Source organism: Salvelinus alpinus, chromosome 13 (genome assembly GCF_045679555.1).
Source record: "Salvelinus alpinus chromosome 13, SLU_Salpinus.1, whole genome shotgun sequence".
Taxonomy (NCBI): domain Eukaryota; kingdom Metazoa; phylum Chordata; class Actinopteri; order Salmoniformes; family Salmonidae; genus Salvelinus; species Salvelinus alpinus.
In genome coordinates this window covers 39,339,043-39,360,001 of record NC_092098.1, presented here as the reverse complement: position 1 = coordinate 39,360,001, position 20,959 = coordinate 39,339,043, and the positions used below count along the sequence as shown (strand labels likewise).

The 20,959-nt window shown below is 44.1% G+C and overlaps 1 protein-coding gene across 1 annotated transcript in view; it reads left to right on the top strand.

The window, feature by feature from the left end:
• The first annotated feature begins 2,106 nt into the window (after positions 1-2,106).
• The window catches only part of lig3 (ligase III, DNA, ATP-dependent), a 28,598-nt gene continuing 9,745 nt past the window's right edge, over positions 2,107-20,959 (top strand). The window contains exons 1-15 of the mRNA XM_071339276.1: positions 2,107-2,285; positions 2,731-3,297; positions 3,523-3,651; positions 3,843-4,052; positions 4,204-4,355; positions 4,624-4,790; positions 4,998-5,075; positions 5,239-5,407; positions 9,514-9,669; positions 10,004-10,135; positions 10,309-10,388; positions 10,839-10,926; positions 12,560-12,637; positions 13,124-13,247; positions 20,664-20,806. Coding sequence (XP_071195377.1) covers positions 2,751-3,297; positions 3,523-3,651; positions 3,843-4,052; positions 4,204-4,355; positions 4,624-4,790; positions 4,998-5,075; positions 5,239-5,407; positions 9,514-9,669; positions 10,004-10,135; positions 10,309-10,388; positions 10,839-10,926; positions 12,560-12,637; positions 13,124-13,247; positions 20,664-20,806 — 2,253 coding nt within the window. The 5' untranslated portion in view covers positions 2,107-2,285; positions 2,731-2,750. The remainder of the gene's footprint in view (positions 2,286-2,730; positions 3,298-3,522; positions 3,652-3,842; positions 4,053-4,203; positions 4,356-4,623; positions 4,791-4,997; positions 5,076-5,238; positions 5,408-9,513; positions 9,670-10,003; positions 10,136-10,308; positions 10,389-10,838; positions 10,927-12,559; positions 12,638-13,123; positions 13,248-20,663; positions 20,807-20,959) is intronic.

The following is a 20,959-nucleotide window of genomic DNA, read 5'->3' as shown; positions in this document are numbered from 1 at the left end:
TTTCAATAATCAAAAACGTTCATAAAAGGTATGAGTAAATTACGGTATGAGTAAATTAATACACAAGTACAATGCTTGATTAGATAAGTTTTCACCTCCTGAGTCAATACATGTTAGAAAAACATTTGGCAGTGATCAGAGAGGCATGTTTGTTCTACATAGAACTATGCTATCTGAACGTTCCAAAACTTTGCGTCTTGGTGAACGTGCCCTGGAATGTGCAATATTTTCTCAATAGAGAGCAACAGTAATGGTGTTTTTTTGTAGGCACTAACTCCGCCATGGCTCGACCTGGGGTGGCAGGTCGAGCGAGGTAGCCTAGTGGTCAGAGTGTTGGACTAGTAACTGGAAGGTTGCAAGATCGAATCCCTGAGCTGACAAGGCAGTTAACCCACTGATCCTAGGCCGTCATTGAAAATAAGAATTTGTTCTTAACTGACTTGCCTAGTTAAATAAAGGTAAAATAAAACAAATAAAAACATAAGGGCACGAGGGCACAACAAAGCCAGATTTGGCATGGGTCTTCAGATCCTCAAAAGGTTCTGTAGCTGCACCATCGAGAGCATCCTGACTGGTTGCGTCACTGCCTGGTATAGCAACTGTTTGGCCGCTGACCGCAAGGCACTACAGAGGGTAGTGCGTATGGCCCAGTACATGACGGGCCAAGCTTCCTGCCATCCAGGACCTCTATAACAGGCGGTGTCAGAGGAAGGCCCTAAAAATTGTCTGCTGCCGCAAGGCAAGCGGTACCGGAGCACCAAGTCTAGGTCCAAAAGGCTTCTTAACAGCTTCTACACCCAAGCCATAAGACTCCTGAACAGATAATCAAAGGGCTACCAAGACTCCTCTTTTTACCCTGCTTTTACTCTCTGTTTATTATCTATGCATAGTCACTTTAACTCTACCTACATGTACATATTACCTCAATTACTAACCGGTGCCCCCGCACATTGACACTGTACTGGTACCCCCTGTATATAGTCTCGCTATTGTTATTTTACTGCTGCTGTTTAATTATTTGTTACTTTTTTTTTCAATTTTTCTTACTTATCTATTTTTTACTTAAACACGTTTTTCTTAACTTCTTAAAGCATTGTTGGTTAAGGGCTTGTAAGTAAGCATTTCACCTGTTGTATTTGGCACATGTGACAAATAACATTTGATTTGATTTGGCCAAAGCCCATGGTGAATTTATTTTTTATTTTTTACAAATACCAAAAATAAGGTCTGTGGTAAAGACAGGTTTAGTATATTTTATACATTTTGTTCTATGAGATAATATTCATCAGCTAGTGAAGCATTTTATTTAATCAAAACAAGAACATAAAGCACATAAAGGCTTCATAATTCATAAAGGTCATGACTGACTGATATTATCTCTTAGGACAAAATGTATAAGATCTCCTAAGTCTGTGTTAACCTCAGATCTTATTTTCGTCAGTTATCCCAAAACTACATTATTTCCCCATAGGAATGGCTGAACGAACCAATAACTAATTTCAGTTCTTTAGGACTACAAGCTGGCGAGCTCTATATTCTTTGGAAAAGTATTTGCGTGTAGTGGTGAAGTAGTGTTTCCCAAACTCGGTACTGGGGCCCCACCTGGGTGCACTTTAAGGTTTGTGCCCTAGCACTACACAGCTGATTAAAATAATCAAAGCTTGATGATGAGTTGGTTAGGGCCCCAGGGCCAAGTTTGGGAAACCCTGCAGTAAAGGACCCTCAGGGTAGCACTCTGGCGGTGTTTGTGTAGTAATAATGAATGGTATAATGACACAAGGTTAGAATTTAGAATAATCTTCAATCATGTAAACTTTGCCTGCACTTTACCCTGCCTTCGTGTACATAAAAAATCTACCTCAAATACCTCGTACCCCTGCATATTGATCTGGTAGCCTACTGCTAATCACTGTATAAAGCTCCTTTCTTGTATATTTTATTCCTCCTGTGTTAGTATTTGTCTTAGTGTTATTGTTTTTAACTCTGCGTCGCTGGGAAGGGCTTGAAAGCACCGTACGGTCTAAACCCGTTGTCTTAGGCGCATGTGACAAATACAATTTGATTTGGTCTTGCGTCTCATTACCATTTCTGTCTGCATACCCGCACATGCGCAAAACCCAGGAAACGCAGGCGAACAAAGAGGAAGCGTGGTAGCTAGCTAGGACTTAAAGGGAACTGAGTGTTGCCTTTTCAATGACTGTGTAGCCTATAGCTGCTAGCTAGTATAAGTGAACCGTGTTTGTAATATTTAAGCTAATGAGCCTCCTCCCCCACTTTAAACCAAGGTAAATAACATGTTTGAGCCCATTTTTAACCTTACCACATTTGGTTAAAGTTAGCTAAAAGCTAACGTTAGCTAGGTAGCAACCAGTTAGCCAATGACTGCAATCATGTAACGAGTTTTAGCGAGTTGTCATACTTCTAGCTTGCTACGGTTAAGTGTTCTTGTGAAACGTTCATTACTTTAGGGAGTAATACGCTACTCCATACATACTATATGGCGTTGTCTGGACAGCATCTCCATTTCCATACACGAACTAGCTTTTATGGGTTTGTTGTTAGCTAGCTGGCTAACTATTAGCTAGCTGGCTAATCGCCAAATGCGGGGGGGAGAGCACCATCTAGCTAGCTAATTACTTAACTTGCTAGCTATATTCCAGGCAGATAGTTGGCTATTATCTATACTGCAATGCATCGTTGTGAATAACCTTGAACCTTTTTACATTTTAGATATCACCAAACCAAATTGGATGCAGAGATTCTGTATTTCATTGGCACTTAAGACTGTCTACAATATACATTTTGGGAAACTGTGTAGGTGTCAACCCACCTGGAAACTGTTTGTCGCTTATCCCTTATCTGCAAACTTCCAAATTCTACCATATTGTAGGGGCATCCTCCCCTATCCCTTGGACTGCCATCAGTGCACCAAGCCCCCTTGGAATCGCAGTCTTTCACTAGATTCCAATTTCAAGATTTGCTGGCGTCACTATTGTACTAACCAGACAGACATGGCTGAACAGAGATACTGTGTGGAGTATGCCAAACGTGGCACTGCGGGATGTAAGAAGTGTAAGGACAAAATCATGAAGGGCTTGACCCGCATCGGGAAGATTGTGCCTAACCCGTTCAGTGAGTCTGCCGGGGAGATGAAGGAGTGGTACCATGTGAAGTGTATCTTTGATAAGCTGGAGCGGGCCCGGGCCACCACTAAGAAGATCGAGGACATCACAGACCTGGAGGGCTGGGAGGAGCTGCAGGATGAGGACAAGGAGCTCATCAACAAACTTGTTGGAGGTACAATGTTTATATACTTCCGTCAATGTAGCAAGATTAAGTTCCACATGCCGAAATTAAATGTTTTTTGTAATGCATATACTGACCGACTCATAGGGTGCATGTCATGGCATTCAAGTTGGTGTTGTTCACCATGGAAGAAAATATTTTGACGTCTTTAAACTTTTCTTGTTTCTTGTCATGTTAATTGAGACGCCAGTTAACAACTCTTTAATTATCTTTCAGACTTGATGGCCAAAGCTAACGTGAGCCCAAAGAAGAAGGTGCAAGCCAAGCTGAACAACAGTGGTCAGCTATCAGCTCCGCCTGCTGACCCTTCTCTGAATGCACCACGGAAGTTCTCTGGCTTCACAGGTGAGAGGGTATTCCAGTGGATGGATCAACCAGTGTGCACATCTGAAAACTAGCTAGTCCTGCTACAAAAGTGCAAATGTTTGTGTTTTCAGTTTCAAAACTATTTTATTCTGTCCATTCCACCAGAACATAACCCTGCTGTATTATCTTGTCTTTATTTTTTTCAATCATATTGTCCTTTGTCCAATCAGCTACTAAAGCTGGGAGCTCAAGCAGCCCAGGCCCATCCCCAGCCAAACCCAACCAGGGCAGTCCTCTTTCCGCACAGCTCTGTGACCCCAAACACAAGGATAGCCTGCTCCGGGAGTTCCGCAAGCTCTGTGCCATGGTGGCAGACAAGAATAGCTACAACGTCAAGACACAGATCATCCATGACTTCCTGAAGAAAGGCTCAGGGGGAGGTGTGTGTGCGTGCGTGCGTAGCTTAATTTATGTTGTAAATTGTCTCTGCAGTATTGTACTGCATTGAATGTTGTCCTCAAAGGTTGTTTTTTAAGTAGGCAAGTAGAATTACTGAAATACCTAATTTTCTTTTTCTCTTCTCCCTACCAGATAAATTCAAGGGAGATGTGTACCTGACGGTGAAGCTGCTTCTCCCAGGGGTGGTGAAGAGTGTGTACAACCTCAACGACAAACAGATAGTCAAGCTCTTCAGCCGCATCTTCAACTGCAACCAGGAGGAGATGGTGCGAGATCTGGAACAGGCCAGTGTTTGTTGAGTCCAGAACATGACAGTCAGTGCTTCTGACAAGTTATTCAGATTCATGTTCATTGTCATATAAGAGGACAATCTTAGCACATCTCTCATTGCATACACAAAACACAGCTGGGAACAAACACTAGTACATAGTCAGACATAAATGGTAGGTTATGCTGAGTAGGCTCTATCACAACATACAGCCCATGTGGTCCCAGAATTGGGGGTTTCAGGACTGACGTGTATTGAGTATAATTTTTATTCTGGGCGTACAGGGGGATGTGTCGGAGACAGTGAGGATGTTTTTTGAAGAAGGCAAGTCTTTCCCGCCAGCCGCCAAGAGTCTGCTCACGATTCAGGAAGTGGATGCGTCCCTTACCCGTCTGGCCCAGTTAACCAAGGAGGATGACCAGCAGAAAGAGCTAGAGGACATATCCAAAAAGTAAAAAAAATGTCTTCCTATTAGCAGACCTATACTTAATGATTTGACATCTTAAAATTCCTAGTAATTCAGTATCTGTCCACAATTCCTTCTACTGCACCAACATATTATGCATCTAAAGACTAAGGGACAGAGTCAACTTCTGAATATAATCAAATTATATAACTGCAGCCATACTCACACAAGTCAACCCTGTCTTTGTTGCAGATGCACCGGCAATGACCTGAAATGTATCATCAGACTCATTAAGCATGATCTAAAGATGAACTCTGGAGCTAAGCATGTGTAAGTCACCTTAGATTTACTCCTAACCTGACACGACAACATTAAAACCCTACGCTACAACTTCTAAACCTAATATACTAGAGCTTTCAAAGCATACATGAACTTTGAAACTTATTGCAGTATATTTGAACCAACTTCTCAATCAAATGTATCTTATGAACAGCTTGGATGCAGTGGACCCAAATGCCTACGATGCTTTCAAGGCCTCCCGTAACCTAGGGGACGTGATAGAGCGCGTGCTGAGGAACCAGCAGGACGCCATCAATGGCTCAGGCCCCAGGAAGCTCCTCACTATTGAAGCCTCCCTCATGACCCCAGTGCAGCCTATGCTGGTGAGCTCACACACATACGCACACATGCTCTCACACACACAGATGCACACATACACTCAGCAGACATGCACACACTCGCCCTCTGCATACATACTCGCCCTGTACACATGAACTTGACACACAAACAAACTCACTCTGACACACTTAGTCAGTACACACACCTGCTACTGAATGTATACACTGACATGGTGACTGAGTTCATCAGGAAGTGGATAGCAGATGTTGTTCCCATTTTGACTATTACAACCTACCCAAATCAGAAACCGTGGATAGATGGCAGCATTCGCGCGAACCACCGCATTTAACCATGGCAAGGTGACTGGGAATATGGTTGAATACAAACTGTAGTTATTTCCTCCATAAGGCAATCAACCAGGCAAAATGTCAGAACAGAGACAAACGTCTCAGGCACAAGACGTATGTGGCAGGGTCTACAGACAATCACGGACTACAAAGGGAAAACCAGCCACGTCGCAGACACCGACGTCTTGCTCCCAGACAAGCTAAACACCTTCGCCCGCTTTGAGGATAACACAGTGCCACCGACGCTGCCCGCTCCCAAGTACAGTTGGTTCTCCGTGGCCGACGTCCTCATCCCTAGCCGCGTTTACGGACATATTCAATCTCTCCCTATCCCAGTCTGCTGTCCCCACTTGCTTCAAGATGGCCACCATTGTTCCTGTACCCAAGAAAGCAAAGGTAACTGAACTAAATGACTATCGCCCCGTAGCACTCACTTCTGTCATCATGAATTGCTTTGAGAGGCTAGTTTAGGATCATGTCACATCTACCTTAGCTGACACCCTAGACCCATTTCAATATGCATACCGCACCAATAGATCCACAGATGATGCAATCGCCATCATACTGCATACTGCCCTAACCCATCTGGACAAGAGGAATACCTATGTAAGAATGCTGTTCATTGACTAGCTCAGCATTCAACACCATAGTACTCTCCAAGCTTATCATTAAGCTTGAGGCCCTGGGTCTGAACCCCGCCCTCTGCCACTGGGTCCTGGACTTCCTGAAGGGCACCCATGACTGCTTAGCCACTCATGCCTCCTACTCAATGGTAAAGTTAGCAGATGACACAACAGTTGTAGGCCTGATTACCAACAATGAGACAGCTTACAGGGAGGAGGTGATGGCAGTTGGGCCAGGAAAATAACCTCTCCCTCAACGTTAACAAAACGAAGGAGCTGACTGTGGACATCAGGAGACAGCAGAGCGAGCACTTCCCTATCCACATTGACAAAACCGCAGTGGAGAAGGTGAAAAGCTTTTTCGAAAAGTTAATCGGCGTACACATCACTGACAATCTGAAATGGTCCACCCACACAGGCAGTGTGGTGAAGAAAGCGCAACCTCAGGAGGTTGAAGAAATTCAACTTGGACCTAAGACCCTCACAAACTTTTACAGATGCACAATTGAGAGCACCCTGTCGGGCTGTATCACCGCCTGGTATGGCAACTGCACTGCCCGCAACAGCAGGGCTCTCCAGAGGGTGGTGCGGTCTGCCCAATGTATCACCGGGTGCACACTGCCTGCCCTCCAGGACACCTACAGCGTCTCAGGAAGGAAAAATATATAATCAAGGACATCAACCACCAGAGCCATGGCCTGTTCACCCCACTACCATCCAGAAGGTGAGGTCAGCACAGGTACATCAAAGCTGGGACTGAAAAACATCTATCTCAAGGCCATCGGATAGCCATCACTAGCTGGCTACCACCTGGTTACTTAACCCTGCACCTTAGAGGCTGCTGCCCTATATAGACATGGAATCACTGGTCACTTTAATGTTTACATACTGCCTTAATTCATATGTATATACTGTATTTTAGTCCATGCCACTCCGACATTGCTCGTCCTAATATTGATATTTCTTAACTCTTTTTACTTTAAATTTGTGTGTGTTGTGAATTGTTAGATATTACTGCACTGTTGGAGCTAGGAACACAAGCATTTCCCTACACCTGCAATAGCATATGCTAATATGTGTATGTGACCAATAACATGTGATTTGATGGGCTCATTTAACGTTTCAGCTGGTTGAGAAAGGGATTCTGTGATCAGAAAAACTGTATTCCCAAGAGCAATTGACTACAACTGAGCGATGTCGCAAGACATGCTGTGCGCAAGTCACTTCAGACACAACGTGTATACACAGCAGAAATGTACATTCCATTCATATGTATCCTCGCAGTAAAATTGTATGTTCTTTAACATTTGAAGCATGCTACCCACGTACAGAACAGTAAATATGAACAGCTAGAGTACTTTCCAACCTGTACAGTATTACTTTAATGTATTTTGCCCCAAGGTGAGTGGGTTATCATCCCTCAACTAAATGTTAACAAAGGTCTGCTTCAGTGTATTAGGTTCCTCTTAAACACTGAAGCAGACCTACAGTAAGACCTCCCTCCCAACCAGGGGCCATATGTACGCTGCATTCGGAAAGTATTCAGACCCCTTACTTTTCCCACATTGTTACGTTACCATCTTATTCTAAAATGGATTCATATAATTATTTCCCCCATCAATCTACACACAATGCCCCATAATGACAAAGAGAAAACCGGTTTTTAGAAATGTTTGCTAATTTATATTTTAAAAAAATGAATACCTTATTTACATAAGTATTCAGACCCTTTGCTATGAGACTCAAAATTGAGCTCAGGTATAGCCTGGTTCCATTGATCATCCTTGAGATGTTTCTACAACTTGATTGGAGTCCAACTGTGGTAAATTCAATTGATTGGACATGATTTGGAAAGACACACACCTGTCTAAGGTCCCACAGTTAACGGTGCATGTCAGAGCAAAAACCAAGCCATGAGGTCAAAGGTATTGTCCGTAGAGCTCTGAGACAGGATTGTGTCGAGGCAGAGATCTGGGGAAGGGTACCCAAGAACAGTGGCCTCCATCATTCTTAAATGGAAGAAGTTTGGAACAACCAAGACTCTTCCTAGAGCTGGCCTCCCGGCCAAACTGAGCAATCGGGGGAGAAGGGCCTTGGTCAGGGAGGGTACCAAGAACCCGATGGTCACTCTGACAGAGCTCCCATCTCCACAGAGGAAAACCTTCCAGAAGGACAACCATTTCTGCAGCACTCTACCAAAAAGGCACATGACAGCCCGCTTGGAGTTTGCCAAAAGGCACCAAAGGACTCTCAGACCATGAAAAACAAGATTATCTGGTCTGATGAAGGCCAAAACTCTTTGGCCTAAAAGCCAAGTGTCATGTCTGGAAGAAACCAGGTACCTCTCATCACCTGTCCAATACCATCCCTACGGTGAATCAGGATCTCAGACTGGTGCAAAGGTTCACCTTCCAACAGGACAACGACCCTAAGCACACAGCCAAGTTAATGCAGGAGTGGCTTAGGAACAAGTCTCTGAATGTCCTTGATTGGCCTACCCAGGACTTGAACCAGATCGAACATCTCTGGAGAGACCTGAAAATAGCTTTGCAGTGACACTCCCCATCCCACCTGACAGAGATTGAGAGGTTCTGCAAGAAGAATGGGAGAAACTCCCCAAATACAGGTGTGCCAAGCTTGTAGCGTCATACCAAAGAAGACTCGAGGCTGGAATCACTGCCATAGGTGCTTCAACAAAGTACTGAGTAGAGTCTGAATAGTTATGTAAATGTTATTTCAGTTTTTTATTTTTAATACATTTGCAAAAATGTCAACTTGTTTTTGCTTTGTCATTATTGGGTATTATGTGTTGATTTGTTTTTTCCCCATCAATCTAATCCATTTTAAAATAAGGCTGTAACGTAACAAAATGTGGAAAAAGTGAAGGGGTCTGAATACTTTCCGAATGCATTGTACAGTATGTATCAAGTGTCTCAGAGTAGAAGTGCTGATCTTGGATCAGGTCCCCGTGTCCATGTAATCTTATTTTTTGTGATATAAAAGGCGAAACTGATCTGCACTCCCACTCGGAGACGCTTGATACATACAGACCCAGGTTTCCAATGCAGAGTCTGCAAACCTAGGAAGAGCTGAATACACTGAAGGCAGACCCAACTATAATTATAGGTTTTCCTAGTCCAATGTATGGGGCTAATACAAGTCATTGGTTCTCCCTCCCAGGCTGAGGCATGCAAGTCCATCCAGTACGCCATGAAGAAGTGCCCCAACGGCATGTACTCTGAAATCAAGTACGACGGCGAGCGTGTGCAGGTCCACAAGAATGGAGACCACTTCAGCTACTTCAGCCGCAGCCTTAAACCTGTGTTGCCACACAAGGTCAGACCACACACACACTCTGAGAGAAGCTGCATGGTTCAACTCCACCTGAACTCTTTACCGATTCTGGATAAGCAAGTCGGAAAGTGTAAAACAAATCCTCTGTTTGATTACGGTTTTGAGGACTGGGCAGCATAGACCATTTGTTTTTCAAGGCCATCCCTTTCACTGATTCCCTAGACTGCTCCCTAGCCTAGATGTGTCCTCTGTACAAACAAGATTAAATGTGCTTGAGCCAAAAAAGTATAATTTGTTTTTAAAGCATTTTCCCCTTCTGATGCCCCTTGGTGTTTTGATGCCTTTCCATATCTAACCTAAAGCCTCTGTGTTCCAGGTGGCCCATTTTAAAGAGTTCATCCCTCAGGCCTTCGTTGGTGGCAACAGCATGATCCTGGATGCCGAGGTGCTCCTCATCGACACCAACACCAGCAAGCCACTGCCCTTCGGGACACTGGGGGTGCACAAGGTGAGCATGCCTGCCAAATGTATCTTTCCACTGACCTCTCTTTGGAGTGTACACTTGTTTGGGTTTGCGGGGTTTGCGAGGCTGGTGTGTGTGATGGTAAGGGGGGCTGTTGTGTGTGTGTGTGATACAGAGCAAGAGAGCGTGTCAGGAGAAATGGTTCTCTCCTTTTTTAGAAAGCAGCCTTCGAAGACGCCAAAGTGTGCTTGTTTGTGTTCGACTGCATCTATTTCAACGGCGTAAGCCTGATGGAGAAGTAAGTTTTTCTGTAGTCACTTCTCTCTGTAGATTTACAACACTGAGGCCTGTATTGAATTCACTATGAACTTACATTCACTCATCCTTGAGTTGGCTGAAATAAAAAATTTTTACAACTGCATGGACAGTTTACTTGTGTCCACTCAACTCCTATTGTAGAAGCTTTGATGTACTGTATATTGTGAATATCATGTTCATTGTTTGTCTGCATTCATTTCTGTTTGATCCAGTCTTTTTTTAATTAATTTTTTTATACACACATTCAAAGTCACAGCCTGGGTCATGTTCATTGGGGCTCACCATAGCAAAACCTTAAAACATTTTGCAGTGGAAAATGAGCGACTCTTATTGGAGAAGTTTAGATGGTATCTCCCTCTTTCACTCCATTTTGGAGCATTTTCTTCTGTTACGTGGCTATTTGAATGCAACCGTGCTCTCTTCTCCACAGGCCCCTGTACGAACGAAGGAAGTTCCTCCATGACAACATGGTGGAGGTTCCCAACAGGATCCTGTTCTCCGAGATGAAGCACGTCACTGTATGTAGACCCACGTCACGTCTGAAACTTCTCTCCTTTATGGCTGTCCCTGACAACAACAAACAAATCTTGGTTTACCGAGATTTGTTTTTTCTTTCGACCAATTGATTGGTCTACATTTTTAAACGTGTATTTTTCCCTATATAGACACACTGTGTTTTTAATAAAATCAACTATATGTAGGCTACTGAGCTTGTCTGGTGCTTTAAGCACACTGTGATTAAATAATTAATACACACAAATGACTCGAGGGAGCCAAGATCAAGATGGCGTAACCAGATGGGGGAAAAACTGTTCCCGACCCCTCCTCCAGCTGCTGCTGGCCTTTGCAGATTCTGCTGTTAAGCTCCTGAAGTTGCTGGTAATAGGCTACACCAGGGGTCGGCAACCTTTTTCCATTTGGCGTGCCAATTTATCTTACCATTTCTACCGATCTGCGTGCCAGTTTTCATGGAACAGTTTCATTATGTGGTTAATCAAAATTCTAGAAGTAACTTCCATTGCTAACTTTGTAAAAAATAGCTTACATAAAGCCAAACAAATAAAAACATTGCAGCCTGCAGGTAGACAATATCCTGATTTAAAAATAAATATTATATTGCTTGTGCAAGGAACTTTAAACATTGTATCAACTTCGTCCCACCTGAAGCACCTGCTAGCACACTTGCTACATTGTATAAAATAATCCTGCACCAGTGAGCTCTGGCCAGACACAGCTGTAGGCTATATCGGGTAGGCCTATTTTATGATGTTCCCACCGGATCAGAGCATGATATCTTTGTGTGATTATCGAAAGAGGGCTGGAAAGATTTTACAAATAGGCTACTTTGAGGAACTTTTGTCATTCTCAATGGATGTAAAAACAGACGTTTGCTTACTTGCTGTTTGAGGCAAAGAAACAATTACTTTAAGAAGCGCCACAATCAGAAATACTATCAGATCCCCAAATGGCCACATTTAGCCTACATTTGCGCGCAGGCCAGGTAGCCTAGGCCTACTTCTATGCGTAATCAGCTGCGCGTTCCTACTCACCATTGACAGGAGCACTCCAAACAAAAGACAATTAATAAATTGACAACTCTTAAATGGAATGAATATAACCAAAATTTGTTCCTCACATGTGTAGCCTAGGTTGTGCGGTCCGCAAATAGTGTTGACAATGAGAACGGTAAAAGACTAATATATTGAATGCTTTAACAGAAATGACCGTAACCAAACAAACGTTGTAGATTAGAAATTATGAGAATTAATGGTAAATGTACCACTGGTGATACTGGTGTGCTAACCCCGCAGCCTCCGCAATGGATTAGTCCACTGAGACAGGCGTGAATCAGACGGGTGTCTCGTGTGCCAGATAAAAAAATATATATATATATTTGCAACTACTCTCCTTCAAACGTGTCTTTCGAACTTATCAACCAAGCCAATGGATTCTCGCATGTAGCAGAGTGAAACTGGTCACGTTCATTCGGGGACACCGTAGCAAAACATTTTGCAACAGAGAACTAAGACAAATGTTTCTTATTGGGCAAATTCACATAGAAACGGAGGTACTATCTGTTTCATAACGTTTTTGTGCCTACTGAACATGACCCTGATGTGCTGGTTGTTTGCGTTTACTGTCTTGTCACAGAGGGCGGCTGACCTGGCCGAGATGATCACACGGGTTATCAGAGAGGGACTGGAGGGGCTGGTCCTCAAAGACCTCAAGGTGAGACAGAAATAACTTCTAACCCGGCCCAGGAATAACCTCTAGCACCTACCACCTAGGTAGGTACTTAATGTACATCTGAAAGATATATAAGCAATTAAGGCAGTAGCTCCAATTTTGCCCTTCGATAGGTGGTGTAATGTTTTGTTTCTGTTTTTGCTTATACCTATCCAATCCTCTTAAATCTATTTAAGTGCCGAGGTAGTAGGGGCTAGGGGTTGTTTTTGGACTAGGCCCCTGACTCTACTGTACACATCTTTACTACCGATAGCCTGTACATCTGGGGGCTTGGGAATGAGTAATTGATGTTATTAGGAACAATGTGAAACAAGAAGCCAAGTCTTAATATTTTTTTCTACAGCATTTTATCTGTGGGAAATGGCAAACATGTATTTATTTCTCCTGAATAGAGGGTTGATATAATGTAAAAACACACCTATGTAACAATACACAGATGTGAATTGATCATAATCTGTGAATTCAAAGGGCACCTATGAGCCAGGGAAGCGCCACTGGCTGAAGGTAAAGAAGGACTACCTGAACGAGGGAGCAATGGCCGACACAGCAGACCTGGTGGTGCTGGGAGCCTTCTATGGCAAAGGCTCAAATGGTCAGTATACCAGGGTCATATTCATTAGTAAACACCGTAGCACACCGCTTTGCAACATGAACTGTTTGCCCTAAAGACTACAATGTGATACAAACGGTTTCTGTTGTAAAACGTTTAGCACTAATTAATACGACGTAATGCTATAGAAGGCAGTGTTTCCCAACCCTCTCTTAGGACAATCACAACAGACCACATTTTCGTTCTAGCCCTACACTGACACCTGACCTGACTGAGCTAATCAACTTTTCTTTTTTTTAATGAACTGTCTGGCAGTCCCCCAAAAGTGGGTTGCTGTAGAAAAATGACTCGGATCAACCATGATTCTCATTTAATATATACAGTTGAAGTAGAAAGGTTACATCCACTTTAGCCAAATACATTTAAACTCAGTTTTTCACAATTACTGTCTTAGGTCAGTTAGGATCACCACTTTATTTTAAGAATGTTAATGTCAGAATAATAGTAGAGTGATTTATTTCAGCTTTTATTTCTTTCATCACATTCCCAGTGGGTCAGAAGTTTACATACATTGCCTTAAACACTTAACTTGGGTCAAACGTTTTGGGTATCCTTCCACAATCTTCCCACAATAAGTTGGGTGAATTTTGGCCCATTCATCCTGACAGAGCTGGTGTAACTAAGTCAGGTTTGTAGGCCTCCTTGCTCGCACACACACTTTTTCAGTTGTGCCCATACATTTTCTATAAAATTGAGGTTAGGGCTTGGTGATGGCCACTCCATTACCTTGACTTTGTTGTCCTTAAGCCATTTTGCCACAACTTTGGAAGTATGCTTGGGGTCATTGTCCATTTGGAAGAGCAATTTGCGACCAAGCTTTAACTTCCTGACTGATGTCTTGAGATGTTGCTTCAATATATCCACATAATTTTCCAGCCTCATGAAGCCATCTATTTTGTGAAGTGCACCAGTCCCTCCTGCAGCAAAGCACTCCCACAACATGATGCTGCCACCCCTGTGCTTCACGGTTGGGATGGTGTTCTTCGGCTTGCAAGCCTCCCCCTTTTTCCTCCAAACATAACGATGGTCATTGTGACCAAACAGTTCTATTTTTGTTTCATCAGACCAGAGGACATTTCTCCAAAAAGTACAATCTTTGTCCCCATGTGCAGTTGCAAACCGTAGTCTGGCTTTTTTATGGCAGTTTTGGAGCAGTGGATTCTTACTTGCTGAGCGGCATTTCAGGTTATGTCGATATAGGACTCGTTTTACTGTGGCTATCGATACTTTTGTACCTGTTTCCTCCAGCATCTTCACAAGGTCCTTTGCTGCTGTTCTGGGATTGATTTGCACTGTTCGCAAAGTACGTTCATCTCTAGGAGACAGAACGCGTCTCCTTCCTGAGCAGTATGATGGCTACGTGGTCCCATGATGTTTATACTTGTGTACTACTGTTTGTACAGATGAATGTGGTACCTTTGGGCATTTGGAAATTGCTCCCAAGGATGACCCAGACTTGTGGAGGTCTACAATTGTTTTCTGAGGTCTTGGCTGATTTCTTTTGATTTTCCCATGATGTCAAGCAAAGAGGCACTGAGTTTGAAGGTAGGCCTTGAAATACATCCACAGGTACACCTCCAATTGACTCAAATGATGTCAATTAGCCTATCAGAAGCTTCTAAAGCTTTGACATAATATTCTGGAATTTTCCAAGCTGTTTAAAGGCACAGTCAACTTAGTGTATGTAAACTTCTGACCCACTGGAATTGTGATACAGTGAAATAATCTGTCTGTAAACAATTGTTGGAAAAATTACTTGGGTCATGCACAAAGTAGATGTCCTAACCGACTTGCCAAAACTATACTTAACAAGAAATTTGTGGAGGGGTTGAAAAACAAGTTTTAAATGACTCCAACCTAAGTGTATGTGAACTTCCGACTTCAACTGTAAATTGAACAAAAATATTAGCACAACATGCAACAATTTCAAAGGTTTTACAGTTCATATAAGGAAATCAATCTATTTGAAATAAATGTATTTGTCCCTAATCTAATGGATTTCACGACTGGGCAGGGGTGCAGCCATAGGTGGGCCTGGGAGGGCATTGGCCCAAATATTTAGCAGCCATGTCCACCTAACGGGGAGCCAGGCGCAGCAAACCAGGATGAGTTTTTACCCACAAAAGGGCTTTATTACAGACAGAAGTACTCCTCAACAATCCCGCAGGTGAAGAAGCCTGATGTGGAGGTCCTGGGCTGTTGTGGTCTGCGGTTGTGAGGCCGGTTAGACAGTGCAAAAATCTCTAAAACGGCGTTCAAGGATGCTTATGGTAGGGAAATTAACTTTCGATTCTCTGGCAATAGACGTGTTGTGACAACTACATAAACTCAGCAAAAAAAGAAACATCCCTTTTTCGGGACCCTGTCTTTCAAATGAACTTCACAGATCTTCATTGTAAAGGGTTTAAACACTGTTTCCCATGCTTGTTCAATGAACATGCACCTGTGGAATGGTCGTTAAGACAATAACAGCTTACAGACGGGAGGCAATTAAGATCAGTTATGTCAACTAAGGACACTAAAGATGCTTTTCTACTGACTTAAAAACACCAAAAGAAAGATGCCCAGGGTCCCTGCTCATCTGCGTGAACGTGCCTTAGGCGTGCTGCAAGGAGGCATGAGGACTGCAGATGTGGCCAGGGCAATAAATTGCAATGTCTGTACTGTGAGACGCCTAAGACAGCGCTACAGGGAGACAGGACGGGCAGCTGATTGTCCTCGCAGTGGCAGACCACATGTAACAACACCTGCACAGGATCGGTACATCCAAACATCACACCTGTGGGACAGGTACAGGATGGCAACAACTGTCCAAGTTACACCAGGAACGCACAATCCCTCCATCAGTGCTCAGACTGTCCGCAATAAGCTGAGAGAGGCTGGATTGAGGACTTGTAGGCCTGTTGTAAGGCAGGTCCACCAGACCACCGTCGCCTATGGGCACAAACACACCGTCGCTGGATCAGACAGGACTGGCAAAAAGTGCTCTTCACTGACGAGCTGCGGTTTTGTCTCACCAGGGGTGATGGTCGGATTCGCGTTTATCGTCAAAGGAATGAGCGTTACACTGAGGCCTGTACTCTGGAGCGGGATCGATTTTGGAGGTGGAGGGTCCGTTATGGTCTGGGGCGGTGTATCACAGCACCATCAGACTGAGCTTGTTGTCATTGCAGGCTATTAACGCTGTGCATTAAAGGTACCTCCCTCATGTGGTACCATTCCCGCAGGCTCATCCTGACATGACCCTCCAGCATGACAATGCCACCCGCCATATAGCTCGTTCTGTGTGTGATTTCCTGCAAGACAGGAATGTCAGTGTTCTGCCATGGCCAGTGAAGATCCTGGATCTCAATCCCATTGAGCAAGTCTGGGACCTGTTGGATCGGAGGGTGAGGGCTAAGGCCATTCCCCCCAGCAATGTCCGGAAACTTGCAGGTGCCTTGGTGGAAGAGTGGGGTAACATCTCACACCAAGAACTGGCAAATCTGGTGCAGTCCATGAGGAGGAGATGCACTGCAGTACTTAATGCAGCTGGTGGCCACACCAGACACTGACTGTTACTTTTGATTTTGACCCCCCCCCCCCCTTGTTCAGGGACACATTCAATTTCTGTTAGTCACATGTCTGTGGAACTTGTTCAGTTTGTCTGTTGTTGAATCTTATGGTCATACAAATATTTACACATGTTAAGTTTGCTAAAAATAAACGCAGCTGACAGTGAGGACGTTTCTTTTTTTGCTGAGTTTATTTTAGTGGAAGTGGAATTTTATTGTCCCCAGTACAAGGTGCAATCAGCATCTTGATATGCCACACCTGTCAGGTGGATGGATTATCTTGGGAAAGGAGAAATGCTGACCAGTGGGGATGTAAACAAATTTGTGGACAAAATTTAAGAGAAATAAGCTTTTCAACTCAAGTTTTATTTGTCACGTGCCGAATATAACAGTGAAATGCTTACTTACAAGCCCTTAACCAACAATGCAGTTTCAAGAAAGTATTTACTAAAATAAACTATTTTAAGGAAATAGAAAAATAACAAATAATTAAAGAGCAACAATAAAATAACAGTAGAGAGGCTATTTACAATGGGGTACCGGTACAGAGTCAATGTGCGGGGGCACCGGTTAGTCGAGATATTGTAGTTATATGTAGGTAGAGGTAAAGTGACGAAGCATAGATGGAGTAGCAGCAGCGTAAAAATGGGGGGGAGGGGTTGTCAATGCAAATAGTCTGGGTAGCCATTTTGATTAGCTGTTCAGGAGTCTTATGGCTTGGGGGTAGAAGCTTTTAAGCCTTTTGGACCTAGACTTGGCGCTCCTGTATCGCTTGCCGTGCGGTAGCAGAGAGAACAGTTTATGACTAGGGTGGCTGGAGTCTTTGACCATTTTTAGGAGTTTCCTTTGACACTGCCTGGTATATAGGCCCTGGATGGCGGGAAGCTTTGCCCCAGTGATGTACTGGGCTGTACGCACGACCCTCTGTAGTGCCTTGCCGTCGGAGTCCGAGCAGTTGCCATACCAGGCGGTGATGCAACCAGTCAGGATGCTCTCGACGGTGCAGCTTTATAACTTTTTGAGGATCTGAGGACCCATGCCAAATCTTTTCAGTCTCCTGAGGGGGAATAGGTGTTGTCGTGCCCTCTTCACGACTATCTTTGTGTGTTTGGACCATGTTAGTTTGTTGATGTTGATACCAAGGAACTTGAAGCTCTCAACCTGCTCCACTATGATGAGAATGGGGGCGTGCTCAGCCCTCCTTTTTCCTGTAGTCCACAATCAATCTCCTTTTGTCTTGATCACGTTGAGGGAGATGTTATCCTGGCCCCACACTGCCAGGTCTCTGACCACCTCCCTATAGGCTGTCTCATCGTTGTCGGTGATCAGGCCTACCACTGTTTTGTCGTCGGAAAACTTAATGATGGTGTTTGGCCATGCAGTCATGGGTGAATAGGGAGTACAGGAGGGGACTGAGCACGCACCCCCGAGGGGCCTCCGTGTTTGAGATTACCGTGGCAGATGTGTTGTTACCTGCCCTTACCCCTGGTGGCGGCCCGTCAGGAAGTCCAAGATCCAGTTGCAGAGGGAGGTGTTTAGTCCCAGGGTCCTTAGCTTAGTGATGAGCTGTGAGGCCACTATGGTGTTGAACGCTGAGCTGTAGTCAATGAATAGCATTCTCACATAGGTGTTCCTTTTGTCCAGGTGGGAAAGGGCAGTGTGGAGTGCAATAGAGAGAGCATCATCTGTGGATCTGTTGGGTCGGTATGCAAATTGGAGTGGGTCTAGGGTTTCTGGGATAATGGTGTTGTGAGCCATGACCAGCACTTCATGGTAACAGGCGTGAGTGCTACGGGTCGGTAGTCATTTAGGCAGGTTACCTTGGTGTTCTTGGGCACAGGGACTATGGTGGTCTGCTTGAAACATGTTGGTATTAGACTCGGTAAGGGAGAGTTTGAAAATGTCAGTGAAGACATTTGCCAGTTGCTCGGAGTACACATCCTGGTAATCCACATCCTGGTAACCCGTCTGGCCCTGCGGCCTTGTGAATGTTGACCTGTTTAAAGGTCTTACTCACATCAGCTACGAAGAGCGCTATCACACCGTCGTCCTGGAACAGCTGGTGCTCTCATACATGCTTCAGTGTTGCTTGCCTCGAAGCGAGCAAAGAAGTAATTTAGCTCGTCTGGTAGGCTTGTGTCACTGGGAAGCTCGTGGCTCTGCTTCCCCTCGTAGTCCGTAATAGTTTGCAAGCCCTGCCACATCCGTCGAGCATCGGAGCCGGTGTAGTACGATTCAATCTTTGTCCTGTGTTGACGCTTTGCCTGTTTGAGGGCATAGCAGGATTTCTTATAAGCGTCCGGGTTAGAGTCCCGCTCCTTGAAAGCGACAGCTCAAGCCTTTAGCTCAGTGCGGATGTTGCCTGTAATACATGGCTTCTGGTTGGGGTATGTACGTACGGTCACTGCGGGGACAACATCATCAATGCACTTATTGATGAAGCCAGTGACTGATGTGGTGTACTTCTCAATGCCATAGGAAGAATCCCGGAACATGTTCCAGTCTGTGCTAGCAAAACAGTCCTGTAGCTTAGCATCTGCTTCATCTGACCACTTCCGTATTGAGCGACTCACTGGTATATCCTGCTTTAGTTTTTGCTTGTAAGCAGGAATCCAGAGGATAGAGTTATGGTCAGATTTGCCAAATGTAGGGCGAAGGTGTTTTGTATGCGTCTCTGTGTGTGGAGTAAAGGTGGTCTAGAGTTTTTTTCATTTTATTTTTTCTCTCCCCCTCTGGTTGCACATGTAACATGCTGGTATAAATTAGATTCAAAGGATTTAACTTTCCTTGCATTAAAGTCCCTGGTCACTAGGAGCGCAGACTCTGGATGAGCATTTTGTTGTTTGCTTATGGCCTTATACAGTTCGTTGAGTACGGTCTTAGTGCCAGCATCGATTTGTGGTGGTAAATGGACAGCTACGAAAAATATAGATGAAAACGCTCTTGGTAAATAGTGCGGTCTACAGCTTATCATGAGATACTCTACCTCAGGTGAGCAAAACCTTGAGACTTCTTTAATATTAGATTTTGTGTACCAGCTGTTATTTACAAATAGACACAAACCGCCACCCCTTGTCTTACCGGAGGCAGCTGTTCTATCTTGCCAATGCACGGAAAACCCAGCTAGCTGTATGTTATCCATGTCGTTCAGCCACGACTCTGTGAAACACAATATATTTGTTTTTAATATCCCGTTGATAGGTTAGTCTTGATCGGAGATCATCCATTTTATTATCCAATGATTGCACTTTGGCTAATAGACTAATGGTAGAGGTGGATTACCCACTCGCCGTCGGATCTTTACAAGGCACCAGACCTACTTCCCCGATATCTCTGTCTCTTCTTCATGCGAATGACGGGGATTTGGGCCTTGTCCGGTGTCTGAAGTATTTCCTTCGTGTCCGACTTAATGAAAAAACGCACACAATAGCACATTTGGTTAGGAGCCCATACAACGGCAGCTATCTCCTCCGGTGCCATTGTTCAGTTTCATGTGCGTATTGAACATTTAGTTTTAGTTTTTTTATCTCATGAAAATGGGACCGACATTTTGCGTTTTATATTTTTGTTCAGTGTAAATCTACTCTAACATTCATTTCACTTATGGCAACTCGTGGCTTAGTATAGTCTGTGTACATCCCAAATGGCATCTTTCCCTTTTCCCTATTTAGTGCACTACTTTTGACCAGAGCCCTATAACTAGTGCACTATATAGAGAATAGGGTGCCATTTGGGATGTGGTCTATATATCCAGCATCTACAGAATCTGACCATTTTGGGCTGTGGGTATAGAAAAATACCTCACTTGAATGTGTTTTTATAATGTGTTGTATGTCTCTACCAGGCGGGATAATGTCCAGTTTCTTAATGGGCTGCTTTGACCCCAACTCTAAGAAGTGGTGTACCGTGACCAAGTGCTCCGGAGGCTACGATGACGCCATGTTGACGCGACTCCAGAAGGAGCTGGATGTGATCAAAATCAGCAAGGTGACTCAAGCAGCTTGGGGGGGGACTGCCCGACAGTTCACTCTTGAGTGGCCTGTTAGTGAAATAGGGTTTTCTGAATTCCAACTTGGGCCCTCAAATTCCAATCTGGACCTCGAAGCTAGTTCCACTGCTTTTTTTTCATTCTTCCCCTCA